Source organism: Tachyglossus aculeatus, chromosome 21 (assembly GCF_015852505.1).
Source record: "Tachyglossus aculeatus isolate mTacAcu1 chromosome 21, mTacAcu1.pri, whole genome shotgun sequence".
NCBI classification, from domain to species: domain Eukaryota; kingdom Metazoa; phylum Chordata; class Mammalia; order Monotremata; family Tachyglossidae; genus Tachyglossus; species Tachyglossus aculeatus.
The window spans coordinates 37,764,390-37,786,646 of NC_052086.1; the positions used below are offsets into that span (position 1 = coordinate 37,764,390).

The window sequence follows — 22,257 nt, forward strand, 5'->3', positions numbered from 1 at the left end:
CCCTCCCTCTGCAGTCAAGGACTCAAGCCACCCTCACCTTTCTTTTGGAAACTTTTATTGGTTCTTAGGGTGGAGGGAGTAGAGGGAGGGAGCTAGGAGAGGAGAAGGAGGAAGAGAGGGAGGGAACGGGGATGGGGGTGGCTCAGCCCCAAGGACAGACATGCCCCCTGGGGGATTCTGGGAAGATCCTGCCAGCCAGCAGCCATCGCCCGGGGAGAGCGACGATGCCTGGGGCCCTACGCGACCTCCGCCTGCCCTGGCACTGCCACCTCATCCACAGGCACCACGCCTTCTAGTTGCAGAAGTCTGCGAGTCCTTTCACAGTGCGGAGGGGTGGGGGGAGTCCGGGGTGGGGCACCTCGCCCATACTCGGACAGGTTCGGCCTGGACGTCCCGCACACGGGGACGTCGGGGTGAGGTGCTCACACCGGCTTCTTCTCCCTCGGAGAGCGCGTTGGTCTCCGCGGCTTCCTCGCGTCCTCAGCGGGACATCATCCGCACAAACTCTGGGAGTCGGCGGAGATGAGGGCGATGAGAACCCGCCCGGACCCTGGCCTGACTTCAGGGGGGATACTGGTTACCCTCCCAAGCGTCCCAGCTTTCTGGGGAGAGCCTAGGGGTATGCCATTTTGGGGCACCCCCTGAGGGAATGTGGCCCCGACTGGGGCGGAGCCTGTGGGAACTGAGGGCAGAGACCCCGTGGCTGAAAGAGGACTCGAGAACTGATCTCTGAAGGACCAGAGAAGCCAGAGTCTGGCCAGAAAACCCTTCAAAGCAGGAGCTTCTCAGGCCTGGAGGCAGCCGGGCCTGAGGAAGCGGGGGCCGGGGGTGGGGATGGGGCGCTCTGGGTCGTTTGGAGACCCCCCTCCCTTCTCAGAGGCACCGCACCTTCAAAGTCGACACGCCCATCCCCGTTGAGGTCCACGTCTCGGATGATGTCCTCGATGTCCCGATGTCCCACCTGGTGTCCCAGCAGCTTCTTCATGGCCTCCCGCAGCTCACTGGTGCTGATCTCCCCGTCGCCATTGGTGTCGAACTGCGGACAGGCGGGGGTTCACCCACAGCCCCTCGACCCTGGTTGGGCTCCGATCGGCCTCTCCGGGCTCTGCTGACCCCTGGCTTCCCTAGGTTTTGGCCACATCGTCGTGCCCCGCTGGCCTGGAGCCCCCCACCTTCCCTTCCCCTCACCCTGGGGGTATCGCTCACCTCTCGGAAGGCATCCCGCAGCTCCTTGACGCCAATCATGTCTGCGGTTTCCGCCAGGAGCTTGGGGCCCATCAGCTCCACAAAGTCATCGAAATCCACGTGACCGCCCACTGGGGACGGACAGGAAGGCAGAAGTGGAGGAAGAAGCCACTCTCCCTCCTAAGGCCGGCTCCCGACTCACCCACCCTGCTGCTCTGCCAACCCACTGCCCATCGCCCTCCTCCCACCGTCGGGCAAAACTAGGCTCAAGCTGACAGGGAGACAGGGACTGGTGAGCTGGCGGGCTGAGGGACACAAGGAGGAAGAAGAGTTGAAGAGGATGAAAAACAAACACGGATGAAGACAAAGCAGGGCTGGGGGGAGGCCCATTTTGTCCCTTAGCTAAAGGCCAGAGACTGACCCAAGACATAGTTTTTTTTATGGTGTTTGTTAAATGCTTACCCTGTTCTAAGTGCTGCGATAGATACACTCCCAAGCGCACAGTACAGTGCTGTGCCCACAGCAAGCACTCAATAAATATTCATTCATTCCATGCTATTTATTAAGCACTTACCGTGTGCAGAGCACTGTACTAATTGTTTGATAATAATAATAATAATGATGGCATTTATTAAGTGCTTACTACGTGCAAAGCACTGTTCTAAGCACTGGGGAGGTTACAAGGTGATCAGGTTGTCCCACAGGGGGCTCACGGTCAATCCCCATTTTACAGATGCGGTCGCTGAGGCCCAGAGAAGTGAAGTGTTAATTTTGTTAATATGTTTGGTTTTGTTCTCTGTCTCCCCCTTCTAGACTGTGAGCCCACTGTCGGGTAGGGACCGCCTCTAGATGTTGCCAACTTGGACTTCCCAAGCACTTAGTACAGTGCTCTGCACACAGAAAGCGCTCAGTAAATATGATTGAATGAATGAATGAATAAAGTGACTTGCCCAAAGTCACACAACTGACAATTGGCGGAGCTGGGATTTGAACCCATGACCACTGACTCCAAAGCCCGGGCTCTTTCCACTGAGCCACGCTGCTTGATAAATTATGGTATTTGTTAAGCACTTACTATGTGCCAGGCACAATACTATGCACTGGAGTGGATACAAGCAAATTGGATTGGACAAATGAATGAATGAATGAATAATAATAATAATAATAATTATAATCAGGTTGGACATAGTCCATGTCCCACATTGGACTCACAGTCTTAATCCCTATTTTACAGATGAGTTAACTGAGGCGCCGAGAAGTGAAGTCCCTTGCCCAAGGTCACACAGCAGAGAAGTGGTGGAGCCGAGATTAGAACCCAGGTCCTCTGACTCCCGGACCTGTGCTCTTTCCACTAGGCCACGCTGCTTCTCACCAATGTGAGAAGTGAGTAGAAGTGAGTAGAACTACCACATGTCTGCTGTGTGACCTTGGGCAAGTCACTTAACTTCTCTGAGCCTCAGTTCCCTCATCTGTCAAATGGGGATGAAGACTGTGAGCCCCACTTGGGACAACTTGATCACCTTGTGCCCCCCCAGCGCTTAGAATAGTGCTCTGCACATAGTAAGCGTCTTGATCATCTTGCTTAGAACAGTGCTCTGCACATAGTAAGCGCTTAACAAATGCTATCATTATTACTTATTATTAACTAGTGAGTAGAACTTCCCACAGTTCTAATCCTGGCTCCGCCGCTTGTCAGCTGTGTGACGTTGGGCAAGTCACTTAACTTCTCTGTGCCTCAGTCACCTCATCTGTAAAACGGGGATTAAGACTATGAGTCCCTCATGGGACAACCTAATCACCTTGTATTCCTCCCAGCACTTAAAACAGTGCTTCATATATAGTAAGCACTTGACAAATACCATTATTATTATTATTATTATTAATTGCTTAGGGCAGTACCAGGAAGGGACACAATGAGAAATATTGGAGGAGAAGGGGGAAGAGAAGGAGGAAGAGAAGGATAAAGAGGAAGGGAAGGAAGAAGGAGGAGGCGGAGAAGAAGGAAAAGGAAAAAAGTAGAAGAAGGAGGTGGAGAAGAAGGAGAAATAGGAAGGGCGGAAGAAGGAGGAGGAGGAAAAGAAGGAGAAATGGAAAGGGGGAAAAGGAGGAGGAGGAAGAAGCGGGGGTTGGGAAGAAGCAGGGCAAGGAAGGACTCACAGTTCATGTTGATTTGCTGAGAAAGCTCTATCAGCTCCATCTCCGTGGGCATGTAGCCCATTGTGCGCATACAGTTGCCCAGGTCCCTGCAGTTGATGTAGCCGTCCTTGTCTTTGTCAAATTCTTTGAAGGCTTCCCTTAGTTCTGCAAAAGAGAAGCCAAGTGGGACACCGCCGCTCACCGCTCCGCATCTCGGGAGCACAGAATGGGGAAATCTGACCACTGGCTTCTAGACTGTGAGCCCGCTGTTGGGTAGGGACCGTCTCTATATGTTGCCAATTTGTACTTCCCAAGTGCTTGGTACAGTGCTCTGCACACAGTAAGTTCTTAATAAATACGATTGAATGAATGAATGAATGGCTCTCTCGGGTTCCTGGGGCCAGGGTGGCATGACCCCAGTCTCCGAGCTTTGAGTCAGAGCCTGAATAGCTCTGGGATCCCGAGGTAGGGAACCTGGAGTCAGGAAAGCCTGGGAGACAGACCTGAACCCTCCAGGTTTGGGGCACCGGAGGGGTAGGCTCCTGGCTTTGGGGGCGCTTGGGAATCTGATTCAGTTCCGAGTCATCATCAATCGTGTTTATTGAGCTCTTACTATGTGCAGAGCACTGTACTAAGCGCTTGGGAAGTACAGATTGGCAACATATAGAGACAGTCCCTACCCAACAGTGGGCTGCCTGTTCCAGACCCCAAAGTCTGCTGCCCATCCCACCAGGCCCAAAAGAGAAACTCGGATCTTTCTTCCACTTTCCAAATGCCAGATAATAACAATAATAATAATAGCATTTATTAAGCGCTTATTATGTGCAAAGCATTGTTCTAGGCGCTGGGGAGGTTAAAAGGTGATCAGGTTGCCCCACGGGGGGGCTCACAGTCTTAATCCCCATTTTACAGATGAGGTGACTGAGGCACAGAGAAGTTAAGTGACTCGCCCAAAGTCACACAGCTGACAATTGGCAGAGCCGGGATTTGATGCCAGCCAGTTATCTCTTTCAGTTCACAACAGGCATTGGCCCGATCCTCCCCTTTGCCTCCCAGCAAGCACAGGGAGCTGTGTGAACTCCTTCTCCTAAATCTGCTTCCCGCAGCCCCTCCTGCCGGGAGGGACCGTGGGCCGGGAGCTCCCAGATCCCTGCAGACCACTCTCCGTGGTTAATTCTGTAGCCAATTTGGCTTGGGCGGCTGAGACGGTTTCTGCCTGGCCCAGGCCCAGAACCTCAGGGTAGCTGTTTTCCCTCCGGGGTGAAGTTTAGCGCTAAGTACAGTGCTCTGCACACAGTAAGCGCTCAATAAATACGATTGATGATGATGATGAAGTTTTACCTTCGATCTCTTCCGGCCGCAGCTCTCGGTCCTGTAGGAGAGAATATTCCCCGTTAGCAGTCACCAAGGGCCGAGACGGTCCTGGAGGTTTATGGCTTCACGGGCCAATCCTCCAGACAGAGCACGGAGCTCAGAACAAGAGAGAGTCGGGAAGGGTGGAGAAAAAGGAGGCAGTACCATTTCCGGGATGAGAAACAGAGAGAAGTCCAAACGGCACTCGCTTCCCATATATATATAAAATAATTATGGTATTGTTAAGTGCTGACTATGTACCAGGTACTATACTAAGCGCTGGGGTGGATATAAGCAAAGCAGGTAGGACACAGTCCCTGTGCCATGTGGGGCTCACAGTCTCAATCCCCATTTTACAAATAAGGTAACGGAGGCACGGAGAAGTGAAGTGACTTGCCCAAGATCACGCAGCAGACAAGTTGTGGGGTCAGGAATGGAACTAATGACCTTATGACTCCCAAATACAGAGTATTTGTTAAGTATTTGGTGCCAAATATGTATATAGTATTTGTTAAGTGTTTACTGCATGCCAGGCACTGGGATAGATACAAGCTAAACAGGTTGGACACAGTCGGTATCAGCCCCATTTTACAGATGAGGTAGCTGAGGCCCAGAGAAGTGAAGTGATCTGCCCAAAGTCACACAGCTGACAATTGGCAGAGCCAGGGTTTGAACCCATGACCTCTGACTTCAAAGCCCGGGCTCTTGCCACTGAGCCACGCTGCTTCTCTACTTGTACTTTCCAAGCGCTTAGTCCAGTGCTCTGCACACAGTAAGCGCTCAATAAATACGATTGAATGAATGAATGAATGAATGAATGAATTTGGGGCTCACAGTCTTCCGCTGAGGTAACTGAGGCCCAGAGAAGTGAAATCATCATCATCATCATCATCAATCGTATTTATTGAGCGCCTACTATGTGCAGAGCACTGGACTAAGCGCTTGGGAAGTACAAATTGGCAACATATAGAGACAGTCCCTACCCAACAGTGGGCTCACAGTCTAAAAGGGGGAGACAGAGAACAAAACCAAACATATTCACAAAATAAAATAAATAGAATAGATATGTACAAATAAAATAAATAAATAAATAAATAGAGTAATAATAGAGTGAAATGACTTGCCCAAGGTCACACAGCAGACAAGTGGCAGAGTCAGAATTAGAACCCAGGTCCTTCTGACTCCCAGAGTCATGCTGTATCCATTAGGCCACGTTTCTTCCCCTAACCAAGCAGCCTCCCAACCCATGCCCAACTACTTCCTGAGATCCCCACAGGCCGGGGGGCTCCGCTACCACCTCCGGCTCTGCCCCAGGGCAGAATTGATCCTGCTGCGACCACCCCCCGACTATTGCCAGGTTCCTCAGGGACTAGAGAACGTCCAGAATCGAAACACCGAAAGTGAAACGGGGTGAAACAGGATGGAAGAGTCACCAGTCAGCCATCACCTGAGGGAAAAAAGGGAGCCAACCAAGGATCAGGAGGGAGAAGTGGCAGGGGAAAGAAGGTGGGGAGAGAGAGGCTGGAGCGCCATGGGAAAGAAGAAGGGAGAGAGTAGGGAGAGAGGAAGAAGTAGGGGAGGAGCAGCATGGCCTAGTGGAAAGAGCACGGGCTTTGGAGTCAGAGGTCATGGGTTCGAATCCTGGCTCCACCACATGTCTGCTGTGTGACCTTGGGCAAGTCACTTAACTCCCTCTGCCCATCTGCCAAGCTAGTTCTCTTCCTCCCTTCAAGGCCCTACTGAGAGCTCACCTCCTCCAGGAGGCCTTCCCAGACTGAGCCCCTTCCTTCCTCTCCCCCTCGTCCCCCTCTCCATCCCCCCGCCTTACCTCCTTCCCTTCCCCACAGCACCTGTATATATGTTTGTATGTATTTATTACTCTATTTATTTATTTTACTTGTACATATTTATTCTACTTATTTTATTTTGTTAATATGTTTTGTTTTGTTCTCTGTCTCCCCCTTCTAGACTGTGAGCCCACTGTTGGGTAGGGATTGTCTCTATATGTTGCCAACTTGTACTTCCCAAGTGCTTAGTACAGTGCTCTGCACACAGTAAGCGCTCAATAAATACGATCGATTGATTAACTTCTCGGAGCTTCTGTTACCTCATCTGTAAAATGGGGATGAATGCTGTGAGCCCCACGTGGGACAACCTGATCACCTTGTATCCCCCCAGGGCTTAGAACAGTGCTTTGCACATAGTAAGCGCTTAACAAATGCCATTATTATGATTATTATTATTATTAAGTAGGGTTCAGAAGGAACAGGGAGCTGGACAGGAAGGAGGAGTAACGCGAGTCGCAAGCACGGGGGAAATGCACCGCTTCTGGGGAGTGGACAACCCCAGGGGACATTTGGGCCGTTTCCCGATGGTCTGTGGGGAAGCCACGACTTTTCCGGTGGAAAGTGAGAGGATACAATGGTTGGGGGGTGGTGAGGGCTGGCACCTGAGCTCCACCTTTCCCTCTTCCTAGTGCTGCCCCAACTAACATCATTTAGGCCTCCAGAAACCCATCATCATCATCATCATCATCATCAATCGTATTTATTGAGCGCTTACTATGTGCAGAGCACTGTACTAAGCGCTTGGGAAGTCCAAATTGGCAACATATAGAGACAGTCCCTACCCAACAGTGGGCTCACAGTCTAAAAGGGGGAGACGGAGAACAAAACCAAACGTACTAACAAAATAAAATAAATAGAATAGATATGTACAAATAAAATAAATAAATAAATAAATAGAGTAAAAAATATGTACAAACATATATCCATATATACAGGTGCTGTGGAGAAGGGAAGGAGGGAAGATGGGGGGGATGGAGAGGGGGACGAGGGGGAGAAACCCATGATCTCTAGAAGCTCCAGCTGGTGTTTTGGAATACTGGGACTTTTCCCAGCCTGCTGGACAGGACTTTCCAGACTAGAATAGACTAGACTGTGAGCCCGCTGTTGGGTAGGGACTGTCTTGTACTTCCCAAGCGCTCTGCACACAGTAAGCGCTCAATAAATACGATTGAATGAATGAATGAACAGGAGTAATCCATTTCTGATTGACCATCACTGCCAAATCCTCCCTACCCCTCCCAGCCTGGTTCCCTAGGGCCTCTCATTTCTTTGAGTGCCTGCCTCCCTCCCTCCCTAATCCCACTTTTTTTTAAGGTATTTGTTAAGCGCTTACTATGTGCCAGGCACTGTACTAAGCGGTGGGGTGGATACAAGCTAATCAGGTGGGATAGAGTCCTTGTCGCACATGGAGTTCACGGTGTCAATCCCCGTTTGGCGGATGAGGTAACTGACGCACAGGGAAGTTAAGTGACTTGCCCAAAGGCACGCAGCAGACAAGTGCAGCAGCAGCGTGGCTCAGTGGAAAGAGCCCGGGCTTTGGAGTCAGAGGTCATGGGTTCAAATCCCGACTCCGCCAACTGTCAGCTGTGTGACTTGGGGCAAGTCACTTCACTTCTCCGGGCCTCAGTTCCCTCATCTGTAAAATGGGGATTAAAAACTGTGAGCCCCCGTGGGTCAATCTGATCACCTTGTAACCTCCCCAGCGCTTAGAACAGTGCTTTGCACATAGTAAGCGCTTAACAAATACCATCATCATTATTATTATTATTAAGGGGCAGAGCCAGGATTAGAACGCAGGGCCCTCTGACTCCGGGGCCTGTGCTCTATCACCAATCATCAGTCGTATTTATTGAGCGCTTACTGTGTGCAGAACTCTATCCATTAAGCCAAGCTGCTTCTTGCTGTTTCAAGTCGTTAGGACCCAGGCAAGGGAATCCAGCCCATTCCAGGATCCCAAATCCCTCCCCAGGTGCCCTTACCAGGTGGGAAATGGGCAGAATTTCCATGGGGCCAATGTGTGACTGTTAACATATGAACACAGAGAAACTGCGGGGAGAGAGGCCTGTCCACAGGTGAACTGGTACCACCTAACCGCCTCTCTGGTCTACTCACTATGGAGAGAGGGCACAGAACTGATGCTATTCAGCACAAGACTCACTGACCAGTTGGGGATCCTACCACTGAAAGAGAACAGGGACATACTATGTGTGAGGCCGACACATTGTAATAATAATAATAATAATGGCATTTATTAAGCACTTACTATGTGTAAAGCACTGTTCTAAGCACTGGGGAGGTTACAAGGTGATCGGTTGTCCCTCGTGGGGCTCACAGTCTTAATCCCCATTTTCCAGATGAGGTAACTGAGGCCCAGAGAAGTGAAGTGACTTGCCCAAAGTCACACAGCTGACAACTGGAGGAGCCGGGCTTCGAACCCATGACGTCTGACTCCAAAGCCCGTGCTCTTTCCACTGAGCCATGCTGCTTTTCATACATTATACATCCTGGAGGGCTACGAGGGCCAGGATTGGGCAAGGTGGGCAATGCTAGGAGTGGCCATCATAGCCAGCATTCATTCATTCATTCATTCATTCAGTCAGTCAGTCAGTCATTCATTCGTATTTATTGAGCGCTTACTGTGTGCAGAGTACTGTTCTAAGCGCTTGGGAAGTACAAGTTGGCAACATATAGAGATGGTCCCTACCCAACAGTGGGCTCACAGTCTAGAAGGGGGAGACAGAAAACAAAACAAAACATATTAACAAAATAAAATAAATAGAATAAATATGTACAAGTAAAATAAATAAATAAATAGAGTAATAAATATGTACAAACATATATACATATATACAGGTGCTGTGGGGAGGGGAAGGAGGTAAGGCGGGGGGATGAGGAGGGGGGAGAGGAAGAAGGGGGCTCAGTCTGGGAAGGCCTCCTGGAGGAGGTGAGCTCTCAGTTGGGTTTTGAAGGGAGGAAGAGAGCTAGCTTGGCGGATGTGTAGAGGGAGGGCATTCCGGGCCAGGGGGAGGATGTGGGCCGGGGGTCGATGGTGGAACGGGCAAGAACGAGGCACAGTGAGGAGGTGAGCGGCAGAGGAGTGGAGGGTGTGGGCTGGGCTGAAGAAGGAAAGAAGGGAGGTGAGGTAGGAGGGGGCGAGGGGATGGACAGCCTTGAAACCGCGAGTGAGGAGTTTTTGCCTGATGCATAGGTTGATTGATAGCCACTGGAGATTTTTGAGGAGGGGAATAACATGCCCAGAACGTTTCTGCACAGAGATGATCTGGGCAGCAGCGTGAAGTATATAGACTGAAGTGGGGAGAGACAGGAGGATGGGTGATCGGAGAGGAGGCCGATGCAGTTATCCAGTCAGGACAGGATGAGAGATTGAACCAGCAGGGTAGCAGTTTGGATGGAGAGGAAAGGGCGGATCTTGACGATGTTGAGGAGGTGAGACCGGCAGGTTTTGGTGATGGATTGGATGTGAGGGGTGAACGAGAGAGCGGAGTCAAGGATGACACCAAGGTTGCAGGTTTGTGAGACGAGAAGGATGGTAGTGCTGTCAACAGTCATGGGAAAGTCATGGAGAGGGCACGGTTTGGGAGGGAAGTTGGACATGTTGAGTTTTAGATGGCGGGCAGACATCCAGATGGAGATGTCTTGAAGGCAGGAGTAGAACCGAGCCTGAAGGGAGGGAAAGAGATCAGGGGCAGAGATGTAGATTTGGGTGTCATCAGCGTAGAGACAATGGTTGAAGCCGTGGGAGCGAATGAGTTCACCAAGGGAGTGAGTGTAAATAGAGAACAGAAGGGGACCGAGAACTGACCCTTGAGGAACCTCTACAGTAAGGGGATAGGAGGGGGAGGAGGAGCCCGCTAAAGAGACTGAGAATGAATGGCCGGAGAGATGAGGAGAACCGGGAGAGGGTGGAGTCTGTGAAGCCAAGGTTGGATAACGTGTTGAGCAGAAGAAGGTGGTCCACAGTGTCGGAGGCAGCTGAGAGGTCGAGGAGGATTAGGATAGAGTAGGAACCGTTGGATTTGACAAGCAGGAGGTCATTGGTGACCTTTGAGAGGGCAGTTTCCGTGGAATGCAGGGGACGGAAGCCAGGCTGGAGGGGGTCGAGGAGAGAGTTGGTGTTGAGGAATTCGAGGCAGCGTGTATAGATGACGCACTTAAGGAGTTTGGTAAGGAATGGTAGGAGGGAGATAGGGCGATAACTAGAAGGGGAGGTGGGGTCAAGAGAGGGTTTTTTAGGATGGGGGAAACATGGGCATGTTTGAAGGCAGAGGGGAAGGAACCAGTGGAGTGTGAGCGGTTGAAGATGGAAGTTAAGGAGGGGAGGAGGGACGGAGCGAGAGATTTCATAAGATGAGAGGGAATGGGGTCAGAAGCACAGGTGGCCGGAGTAGCACTTGAGAGGAGGGAGGAGATCTCATCTGAGGATACTGCTGGGAAGGATGGGAGAGTAGCGTAGAAGGTTGATAGCTGGGGGGTTGGAGAAGGGGGAGGAGTGACTTTGGGGAACTCAGACCTGATGGATTTAATTTTATTAATGAAGTAGGAGGCCAGATCATTGGGGGTGAGGGAGGGAGGAGGGGGAGGAACAGGAAGAGAAGCCTCTGGACATAGCCCTCCCTGGACATACCTCAGGGTTGCTAGACCCACCCAGGGACGAAGCAGAAGCCCAGGGTGGACTGAGGTAATTCTACCCCCCCGTGCCCCCACAAAGCAGCCAGGGGCGGGGGACAACAGGGGGACAGGGAGTCAGAGCGAGGGGTGTGCTTCCAGGAGGGGGCCGAGGAGGGATAAATAATAATAATAATAATAATAATAATAATAATAATAGTGATGATGGCATTTATTAAGCTCTTACTATGTGCAAAGCACTGTTCTAAGCACTGGGGAGGTTACAAGGTGATCAGGTTGTGATGATGATGGAATCTATTAAGCAATTACTATGTGCAAAGCACTGTTCTAAGTGCTGGGGAGGTTACAAGGTGATCAGGTTGTCCCACGGGGGGCTCACAGTCTTAATCTCTATTTTACAGATGAGGTCACTGAGGCCCAGAGAAGTTAAAAGTGACTTGCAGTGTGGCTCAGTGGAAAGAGCCCGGGCTCTGGAGTCAGAGGTCATGGGTTCAAATTCTGGCTCTGCCAATTGCCAGCTGTGTGACTTTGGGCAAGTCACTTCACTTCTCTGGGCCTCAGTGACCTCATCTGGAAAATGGGGATTAAGACTGTGAGCCCCCCGTGGGACAACCTGATCTCCTTGGAACTTCCCCAGCGCTTAGAACAGTGCTTTGCACATAGTAAGTGCTTAATAAATACCATCATCTTTATTATTATTATTGCCCAAAGTCACACAGCTGACAATTGGCAGAGCCAGGATTAAAACCCATGACCTCTGACTCCAAAGCCCGTGCTCTTTTCCACTGAGCCACGCTGCTTCTCAAATCAATCAATCAATCAATCGTATTTATTGAGCACTTACTGTGTGCAGAGCACTGTACTAAGCGCTTGGGAAGTACAAGTCGGCAACACATAGAGACAGTCCCTACCCAACAGTGGGCTCAAATCCTCGGGGTGTCACATCTGAATCCCATTCAGATTTCCCAGGTGCTTGTGGCAGATTTGGGGGAAACCTGTGAGCTGGCAGGGAGTGGTTTCCATGGGGCTCTAACCCCAGTTCCAGAGCGTGCTTAGCTAGGCCCTGCTTTCTCCTCCTCCTCCTCATCATCAATCGTATTTATTGAGCGCTTACTGTGTGCAGAGCACTGTACTAAGCGCTTGGGAAGTACAAGCTGGCAACATATAGAGACAGTCCCTACCCAACAGTGGGCTCACAGTCTAAAAGTTCCCTCCTCAGCCTTGACTCTCCAGAGCCAGGGAGGAGCGCGCCTGCCTCGACTGCCAGGGTGCAGAACCGCACATGCTTCTCCAAGTACCCGGGGTTGGAAATGTGCACGTCCATCTCGCCGCTCTAGAGTGAAACCGGCCTTACGCCCAACTGCGGACAGATCAAGGGCACCTGTCTGCTGGGGCTGGGTGGGGCCAGAGAAGGAGCTAGATAATAATAATGACGGCATTTATTAAGCGCTTACTATGTGCAAAGTGCTGTTCTAAGTGCTGGGGAGGTTACAAGGTGATAAGGTTGTCCCACGGGGGGGAATCACAGTCTTCATCCCCATTTTACAGATGAGGTAACTGAGGCACAGAGAAGTCAGGTGACTTGCCCAAAATCACACAGCTGACAGTTGGCGGAGCCGGGATTTGAACCCCTGACCTCTGACTCCAAAGCCCGGGCTCCTTCCAGTGAGCCTCGCTGCTTTTCTATGTGGGATGGAGGATGCCCTCCATCCTCTGCACTTGGTGTCTCGGGGAGGAGGGCACAGTCTGGAGGGTATCCGGGTGCCAGCCTGTGTAGGGCATGGGAGCGTGGCGGAAGTCTGAGGGGAATCAATCAATCAATCGTATTTATTGAGCGCTTACTGTGTGCAGAGCACTGTACTAAGCGCTTGGGAAGTACAAGTTGGCAACATCTAGAGACAGTCCCTACCCAACAGTGGGCTCACAGTCTAAAAGGGGGAGACAGAGAACAAAACCAATCATACTAACAAAATAAAATAAATAGAATAGATATGTACAAGTAAAATAAATAAATACAGTAATAAATATGTACATACATATATACAGGTGCTGTGGGGAAGGGAAGGAGGTAAGATGGGGGGATGGAGAGGGGGACGAGGGGGAGAGGAAGGAAGGGGCTCAGTCTGGGAAGGCCTCCTGGAGGAGGTGAGCTCTCAGTAGGGCCTTGAGGAAAGGAAGGTGGGAAGAGCACCCTGCTGTTCTGCCAGCCCTGGAAGGCTGACCCCGGCCTGCTGGCCCCTGGAAGGCTGACCCCGGCCTGCAGGCCCCGGGGCAGTGGCCTTCGGCAGGGTGACTTACGTACAGGCTGCCTGTTTTCGGCGAAGCCCTTGCGCAGGAAGATGCAGGCAGGGCCAAGCAGGTTGTGCATGACAGCGCAGTTGTGGGCCAGCATCACGAGGGGCCCCGGGAGCTCGCCCACCGACAGCCCCTCCTCGTTCATCCGAACCACCTCCAAATGGCACGTCTTCTCCTCCAGGCCGATCTTCAACGGGGCACCGAGCAAACAACACAAGAGAGGAAATTACCTCCCTGTGTGGTGGGCTCCGGAGCCCTGGGGTGACAGAGACCGAGGGAGGCAGGGAGGGTCTGCCCTCCACGGCGGGGAGCACAGCAGGATCAAGAGGGTGTGTGTATGTGTGTGTGCGTGTGTATGTGTGTGTTGTCTGTGTGGGGCGGGAGGTGGAGGAGAATGGGACCGTCACTGGGGAATCATCATCATCAATCGTATTTATTGAGCGCTTACTGTGTGCAGAGCACTGTACTAAGCGCTTGGGAAGTACAAATTGGCAACATATAGAGACAGTCCCTACCCAACAGTGGGCTTACAGTCTAAAAGTTGGGCTCACAGTCTAAAGTCACATTTCACGCCAGGCCAGGCCCCAGTCTGCCCAGGGACTCCTTTCAGGCTGTCCCCACCCTCAGCCCCACAGCACTTATGTACATATCCGTAATTTATGTCTTATAAATTACATATCCGTAATTTATGTCTTTATTTACATTAATGTCTGTCTCCCTCCTTAGACTGTAAGCTCCTTGTGGGCAGGAATGGGACTACCCCTCTCTGTTATATTGTAATCTTCCAAGTGTTTAGTACGGCGCTAAAGATTACAGCCCCTCCAACTCCTGCATAAAGCATGTGCTTAGGATTCATTCATTCATTCAATCGTATTTATTGAGCGCTTACTGTGTGCAGAGCACTGGACTAAGCACTTGGGAAGTACAAGTTGGCAACAGATAGAGACGGTCCCTACCCAACAGTGGGCTCACAGTCTAGAAGGTTAGGATGGCCAGGAGAGACACACACATGCACACATACACATGGGCATGCACGCGCACACACAAACACACAAACACACACCCGTCTGTCAATCAATCAATCAATCGTATTTATTGAGCGCTTACAGTGTGCAGAGCACTGTACTAAGCGCTTGGGAAGTACAAGCTGGCCATTCCCCGCTCCCCGCCCCGGGGACAAAAGGGTTAGAAGACTCAGCCTGGAACTCCGCTGCGAGCCCGGTCGCTTTTCTAAACCTGGCAGAACTCCTTCTGTGTATATGTTTATACATATTTATTACTCTATTTATTTATTTATTTATTTTACTTGTACATATCTATTCTATTTATTTTATTTTGTTAGTATGTTTGGTTTTGTTCTCTGTCTCCCCCTTTTAGACTGTGAGCCCACTGTTGGGTAGGGACTGTCTCTAGATGTTGCCAATTTGTACTTCCCAAGTGCTTAGTACAGTGCTCTGCACATAGTAAGCGCTCAATAAATACGATTGTTGATGATGATGATGATGATGATGAACTCCTTCCTCTGGGGTGGGGATCATCTGGGGATCAGCCGATCAACTTTCCTGATCACAAATTGCCCTGCCCCGCGCCCTGACTCAGGCTGGGGTCAGACCCCATCGACAAGCTGGTTCCAGGGTGTCCCAGGAGCGGCAGCCCCTGATCCTGGCTCTGGCTTCAGTGGGCTCCAGACTGACCCTGACCAAGAGCCTGGCCCCGGGGGTGGCCCTCAAGCTCGACACTCACAGTGCACCAGAGGGGACAATGAAGGGGAAGAGGCTGACACTTCAACCATCTCAATTTGCCAGCTCTCCCCCGCTGGCTCCGTCACCTGGTCCAGCGGTCTGGAGCTCCAGAGCCTGAAGCCGGAGTTTCCAGTTGGCCCAGGGTCCTTTGCTTGCCGTATATAGCAGTGCTCCCCTAGTCCACGCTGACTGGCTCTCTCCCGCTGTTCCCACGCAGCTATAAAAAGTCGGCACTGCCCATTGGGCCTTTCCCCTTAGTACAACAACATCAAAACACCACGTTCCAACCACCCTCAAGAACTCCTGCGAGTGACCGGCAGTTTTCCAGAGTCCACTGGGAAGTGGGGCCTGCATCCTCTGACCTCCCTTGGGCATCCTTCTTGCAGACCCTCCACTTGGGAGACAAATTAGGACTGAACATATCCCAGCCTCTGGAGGTCTGACCCTGCCTGGGGCTCCAGAGCTGCATTCCAAAGAATGGGACTCTTCCCACCCTCTCCTCCACCTACATACTGTGTATTAGCCTTGGCTCTTCCAGCTCGGATCCGCTGGGGAGGGTGTCCGGGTGAGGGAGAATCGGGTGTTCATTCCTTTCCAAAATGATCGCCTCTTCCCCTCCCTGCCCTCTCAATCTTCCTCCTCTTCACCCCAAGCCCGGGCACTGCGGGACTTCAGGCCTCTATTGTCCCAGTGCTCACACAATTAGTAGGCATTCAGTTTTCCCCCTGTATCCCAGGTTTTGTGCCCAGGGCAGGGCAAACCTTGAGGAGAAGAAGGGAGTCAATGGGGTGCTTGGATTCCTGGCAGTAGCCACTCCTGGGCAGAAATAATAATAATAATAATAATAATAGCATTTATTAAGCGCTTACTATGTGCAAAGCACTGTTCTAAGTGCTGGGGAGGTTACAAGGTGATCAGGTTGTCCCACGGGGGGCTCACAGTCTTAACCCCCATATTGCAGATGAGGTAACTGACGCACAGAGAAGTGAAGTGACTTCCCCAAAGTCACCCAGCTGACAGTTGGTGGAGCCAGGATTTGAACTCATGACCTCTGATTCCAAAGCCTATGCTCTTTCCATTGAGCCACGCTGCTCCTCTAATAATGATAATGATTGTCATATTTGCACTCACTACATGACCAGCACTGTATTAAACGCCGGGGTAGATACAAGGCAATCGAGTCCCCATATGGGGCTCACAGTCTAAGAGGAAGGGAGGACAGGTATTGAATCCCCATTTTACAGATGAGAGAACTGAGGTGTAGAGGAGTGAAATGACTTGCCCAAGGTCATGCAGCAGGTAAGGCAGAGCCAGGTTTAAGACCCATGTCCTCCGGCTCCCAGACCTGTGCTCTTTCCACTAGGCCACACTGCTTCTAGGATGTCAGGGGGAGAGAGGGACCTTCTAATAGCCATGCCCATCTCCTCTAGTGTGTAAGCTTGTTGTGGGCAGGGAATGTATCTGTTTATTATTATACTGTACTCTCCCAAGTGCTTAGTACAGTGCTTTGCACACAGTGAGCGCTGAATAAATACGATTCAGTGAATGAATCTCCTTAGCAGCAGTGGTGATCCTGTCTTGGGCTGAGGTGCCTATTGTTTCAATAATAATAATAATTATGGTATTTGTTAAGAGCTTACTATGTGCAAGGCACTGTACTAAGCGCCGGAGTAGATACAAGCAAATTGGGTTGGACACGTTCCCTGTTCCCCTTGGGGCTCGCAGTCTCAATCCCCATTTTACAGATGAGGTAACTGAGGCCGAGAGAAGTGAAGTGACTGGCCCAAGGTCCCCCAGCAGACAAGTGGTGGAGCCGGGATTAGAACCCACGACGTCTGAGTCCCAAGCCCGGGCTTTTGCCACCAGGCCGGGCTGCTTCAAGTCTCCTCTAACCTGCTTGCCCACGCCGTGTGAGAAGGCAGAGCATCTCAGCAGCGTGGCTCAGTGGAAAGAGCCCGGGCTTTGGAATCAGAGGTCAGGGGTTCAAATCCCGGCTCCGCCAATTGTCAGCTGTGTGACTTTGGGCAAATCACTTCACTTCTCTGGGCCTCAGTTACCTCATCTGTAAAATGGGGATTAAGAATGTGAGCCCCCCCCCCCCCACCCGTGGGACAACTTGATCACCTTGTAACTTCCCCAGTGCTTAGAACAGTGGTTTGCACATAGTAAGAGCTTAATAAATGCCATTATTATTATTATTATTATTATCATTATTATTATCTCAGAAGGCCCTGGGGTTGCCCTCTTAACTAACTGGCAAACTCTTCCTGGCAGAGTCTCCTCTCTGTCCAGAACTGCCTCCTGCTCCTACCTTCTTTCATCTCAGGCCAGCAAAGCCAGTCCTTTCAGAGGGAGAAGATCCGTGGGCCCAGGAGGGAGGTGTCTTTGTCAGAGGCCTGACCCTCAGGGGGGTGATGGGTAGCCCCCCAGTAGCCCACATCCTTGGACAGAGCTCCCCTCAGCCCTGAGTAGCTCCCAGAAACCCCAGATCCCGGCGGATTGGACTCCCCCCACTCCCAGAGGGATTCCGGGCGGCAGATGTCTCCATCAGCGAGGTAATGAGCTGGACCATGGGGACCCCACCCCATCCAAAGGGTCTCCTCGGTTGACAGATTTGGTATCGTCTTCCCCATAGTAACGTGCCTCGGCAAGGGAGCGCCGGGTGGCTCGTGTCTCCATTCAGTACTGAGGCTTGACAGAGCCTCCTCGCACACTTCAGCCTTGGGGAAGATCGGTTCCCATCCACCCAGGTATCCTCAGCTGTCCAAGGAGATAAAGCCCCCCGTGGGCCATTGACTGGGGGTGTCTTCCTCATGGCTGAGGGGAGGTTTCCTGCAAGATGCCATTTCTTCCAAGATTGGCCTTAGGGCCTGGAACCAGAGGGTCACAGAGAGGGGAATGTAGGGAGTCCAACGTCCGTTGGCCTGTTGTTCTGTGGGGCTCCTGGGATGCCATGCGAAACAGACGTTGGCAATCTTCACTCTCGGCATCCTCTTCTGTGGTGGACCGCTGCCCGCCAATGATGGAGACATCATCCCTAAGCTTTTCCCCCAGGGAAAAGCCACCAGCCCCACTGAGGTGGCTGGAGGGCAGCGGAGGGGAAGAGGAATTCAGCGTGAGCCATTCTGCTCTGCCAGGGTGAAGGGGGCGCAGAAAAACCTGGGACCCCAAGGGGTGGGACCAGGCCTGGGGGTGGGCCAGAGCTGACCAGGAAGAAATGGGATGGAAAACGAGACAGACTTGCTTCCCTTCAGTCCAAGCTCTATTGAGCTCCGGTGCACAGGATCGGATCGGAGCCTACGAGTTGTCTTCTAGACTGTGGGCCCGCTGTTGGGTAGGGACCATCTCTATATGTTGCCAACTTGTATTTTCCAAGCGCTTAGTACAGTGCTCTGCACCCAGTAAGCGCTCAATAAATACGATTGAATGAATGAATGAATACGAGTCTACTGCCTGGAGAGCCAGGAGCTCTAAGAAGCCAGAAAGAAAGAGAGCCTTCCAAGGAGGAAATCTTTCTTCTACTTTCTTTTCTTTTATGGTATTTGTTAAGCGCTTATAAGCGCCAGACACTGTACTAAGCACTGCGGTAGATACAAGATAATCAGGCTGGACACAGTTCCTGTCCTACATGGGGCTCACCCTCTTAGTCCCCATTTTACAGGTGAGGGAACTGAGACACAGGGAAGTGAAGTGACTCGCCCAAAGTCACACAGCAGACAAGTAGTGGGGCCGGGAGCAGAACCCAGGTCCTTCTGATTCCCGGGCCCCTGCTCTAACCACTAGGCCAGGCTGCTTCGCCAGCCCAAAGGGAGAAACCGGGGTCCCGATCACCTGTGCTGAATACAATCCTGGAGTCCTTTGGTCGAGAAACCAGCCCACGAAGAGAGGAATGGGCATGCGCACACACACACCACACACATACACTCTTTCTCACCTCCTCCACATGCGAAAGCCCACATCCACATCTGCGTGTCCACTCCCACGCAGCCAGCTCCCTCCCCCATGGACGGCTGTGCCTAGGACGGCAAGTCCCTGGCTTCCCCCGCCCCTCATGGCTCGCTCTGGTCCCCAGCCTCGGAGGCGTTTCATTCAATCGTATTTATTGAGCGCTTACTGTGTGCAGAGCACTGTACTAAGCGCTTGGGAAGTCCAAGTTGGCAACATATAGAGACGGTCCCTACCCAACAGTGGGCTCACAGTCTAGAACAAAGACACATCCCCAGATGGAAAGTCACAGCAACCCAAACCCAGGTCAGAGAGATCCTGGGCCTGCCCCCCGCCCTACACCCGGCTCGGCCCCACAGCTTTCCTGGAGGCCGATGACACCCCCACCCAGGCTCCCTCCATAACAGGAACATACCTTTCTCGAGAGGTTTCTCAGGGGGGCCTTCACACAGTTGCCCATCCTCTGCGGGGCCTCTCTTTCCAGGGCACTTGGTTACACAGAAACCAAAGCACCAGATGCCATTAAAAAGATTCTCTGGGAAGCAGAATGGAAGAGGCAGCCGTGGCCCCATCCAACCCCTCGCCTCCCTCAGCAGCTCTGCTTCCCTCAAGAACTCTCCTCAGACGCTCTCTCGGCGTGGGCTTCTCTGGGTGTTTCTCTTTCCCTCTATCTTTTTCTCTTTCTCTCTCTTTCTCCCTCTCCCCCACCCTTCTTCTCTCTCCCTGGGTTCCCCGCCTCCCCAGTCACTTTCTGGGCACTTTTCTTGAAAAGATGAGGCAGGCAGGAGAGAGCGAGAAAATCACTCAGTGGCAGAGGGAGAAAGCGGATGAATAATCTACATCAGATTAGGGTTGAATCCTTTCCCCACATCTCCTGCTCTCCTCCCCGCCCCCGTCCAACCCTCCTATCAATCTGCAGGGGGATTGTCTCACTGGTCCGGAACGGCAGCTGCGGAGGAGAATTAGGACAGTGGGTCTATGGGGAGCGATTGTTTGGCTGAGCCTGGGCAATCTGGCTAGTTTGGGTTCCTGTTTCTCCCACAGTCACCTCACCCCATCGCTTCCAGCCTTACAAACACAGAAACGCACAGAATCATGAAAGCAGAGAGGTACAGTCAGGCGCGTTTTCTCTCATGCAGACATGGGCCAACACGCACAGCCCCAAGTGCAATGAGCCGCGTGAAGTCTTGCGGGCCTGTTGTAACCCCCGGCCTCCAGCCTCCTTTGAGACTGCGCCAACGGCAGATGGGGACCTTGGTGATTTCTCCAATTCCACTGAGGTCCAACACGGCAGCAAGGGGTACCGCCATCCCTACATCAGGCCAGAAAGCGTGGGGAGGGGGCTGGAACAGACAGCAGAAGAAAGGCCCACATACCTTTGCCTAGTTTACTGCTGTGGCCTCTGCCTCCTCGGAGACCCAGAAGGTGACTACTCTCCAGTGCTTCATGTTGGGTAAAAAAACCTGGCTTGGATTTTGGGCTCCTCACCCCCAAAGGTGGCAGGGGGCCCTCTGGGCTCTGGCCCCCAGAGAAAAGTTGGGGCTGCTGAACGGGTCTTCCTCCAGACTCCTTCTTGGGGTGGGGATCGTTCAGGTAAGGTGGCCAACCCTATTGGTCCCCTCAGCAGGCAAGGAGCCAGCCAAGGGCAGAAAGAGAAGGATGAGTAGGGAGTGGAAGAGGAGGAGAAGTCTCAGGGACAGCAGTCAGTCCATCGCCAAGAGGAGAGCGCAGGCCTGCCCGCGTCTAGCCTCGTCCAGGGGCGGGGTGCTGGAAGAAGGGGTGGGCGTCGCTCCGGGATGCTCTGGGGGTGGTGGTCAGGGGGTTGGTCCCCGCAGGACATCAACTGACTGACCGTTGCCGCCTGGACTCCCTGCTCCCCCTTCCCACCTCTGCCAACGTGCCCCTGGCCCAGTGCCCCTGGGTGAGCCTGGTGGATCAGGGCCGGACAGGGAGTGGGATCCGATTAACAATCACCCCTTGGCCCTGACTTTCCTGGGGTCCTGCTGTCGGACACCAAGCAACTGAGTCCGAGGGCAGGAGCTGCCAGGCAGAGGGAGGGGATCCTTCCCCAGAGAGAGGGATGGTTCCCAAGGCCGTGGGCAGCGGTGGGCCAGGAGAGAAGGGCAGAAGAAGGGCAGGGGGCGGGCAGGGGTGGGATGGGAGAGGGGCAAGGGAGAAGGAGGAGAGGGGCATGGGTGGGGCAGGGGAGGGGCAGGAGAGGGGTAAGGGAGAGGCCGAAGAGGGACAAGGCCCCCCTGCCCTCTGAGGCGGCTGTTGACAACTGCGGAGCTTGGGGCGACTGTGCAGTGGACAGCGAGGAGGGGCTTTGGCTCTGGGAAAGGGGCGGCCTCGGAGACTCTCTTTGACAGGCTCGTTGGCTGAGAAATGAATCAGGGGAGTTATTTGGCATCACTGCTCCGGGCGGGTCCAGCCCCGGCCCCGGGGAGGAGGAGGAGGAGGAGGAGGAGGGGACAGAGGGAGGGGAAGGGAGGAGGGGGAGGAGGAGGGAGGAAGAGGGCAAGGAAGAGGGGAGAGAGGGGGCAGAGGGAGATGGGGAGACTGAGGGAAGGGGAGGGGAAAATGGGAGAGAAGGGAGAGGGAAGGGGAAAGGGGAGAGAGGGGGGAGAGGAAAAGGGAAGAGGGGGTGAGGGAGAGAAAGTAGGGAGAGGGAAAAGAAGAGGGGTGAGATGGGAGAGGGAGAGGGAAGGAAGGGGAAAGGGAAATGGGAGAGAAGGAAGAGGGAAAGGAAGAGGGGAGAGGGGAGGGAGGTGGGGAGAGGGAGGGGGGGAGAGGAAAATGGGAGAGAAGGGAAAAAGAAAGGAAAAGGGGAGAGGGAGAGAGGGAGAGGGGAGAGGGAAAGGAAGAGGGGAGAGGGAGAGGGGAGAGGGAGGGAAGGGGAGAGGAAAATGGGAGAGAAGGAAGAGGGAAAGGAAGAGGGGAGGCGGAGGGAGATGGGGAGACTGAGGGAAGGGGAGGGGAAAATGGGAGAGAAGGGAGAGGGAAGGGGAAAGGGGAGAGAGGGGGGAGAGGAAAAGGGAAGAGGGGGTGAGGGAGAGAAAGTAGGGAGAGGGAAAAGAAGAGGGGTGAGATGGGAGAGGGAGAGGGAA

At 52.7% G+C, this 22,257-nt stretch overlaps 1 protein-coding gene across 2 annotated transcripts; it reads right to left on the minus strand.

The window, feature by feature from the left end:
- Nucleotides 1-38: 38 nt before the first annotated feature.
- On the minus strand, nt 39-19,760 carry CABP1 (calcium binding protein 1). Of its 2 annotated transcripts, none has more exons than XM_038762976.1 (6): nt 19,566-19,760; nt 4,663-4,693; nt 3,343-3,486; nt 1,207-1,316; nt 889-1,036; nt 39-506 (listed from the first exon to the last, which is right to left on the minus strand). In XM_038762976.1, exons 1-6 carry the CDS (start codon nt 19,608-19,610, stop codon nt 481-483), a joined length of 504 nt encoding a protein of 167 aa, XP_038618904.1. In that variant the 5' UTR covers nt 19,611-19,760; the 3' UTR covers nt 39-480. The 2 variants fall into 2 exon arrangements, with proteins under 2 accessions (XP_038618904.1, XP_038618903.1); XM_038762975.1 differs by lacking the exon at nt 19,566-19,760 and adding an exon at nt 13,471-13,746.
- Nucleotides 19,761-22,257: the final 2,497 nt, after the last annotated feature.

Bases quoted from the DNA above. Each gene is read 5' to 3' on its own strand.
- CABP1 (XM_038762975.1), bottom strand. From the start codon at position 13,608: ATGAACGAGGAGGGGCTGTCGGTGGGCGAGCTCCCGGGGCCCCTCGTG. The intron at 4,694-13,470 runs GTACGTAAGTCA...TCTCTCCTACAG, and splicing joins TCGCCGAAAACAGGCAGCCT to GACCGAGAGCTGCGGCCGGA. The intron at 3,487-4,662 runs GTAAAACTTCAT...TCTCTTTTGCAG, and splicing joins GCGGCCGGAAGAGATCGAAG to AACTAAGGGAAGCCTTCAAA.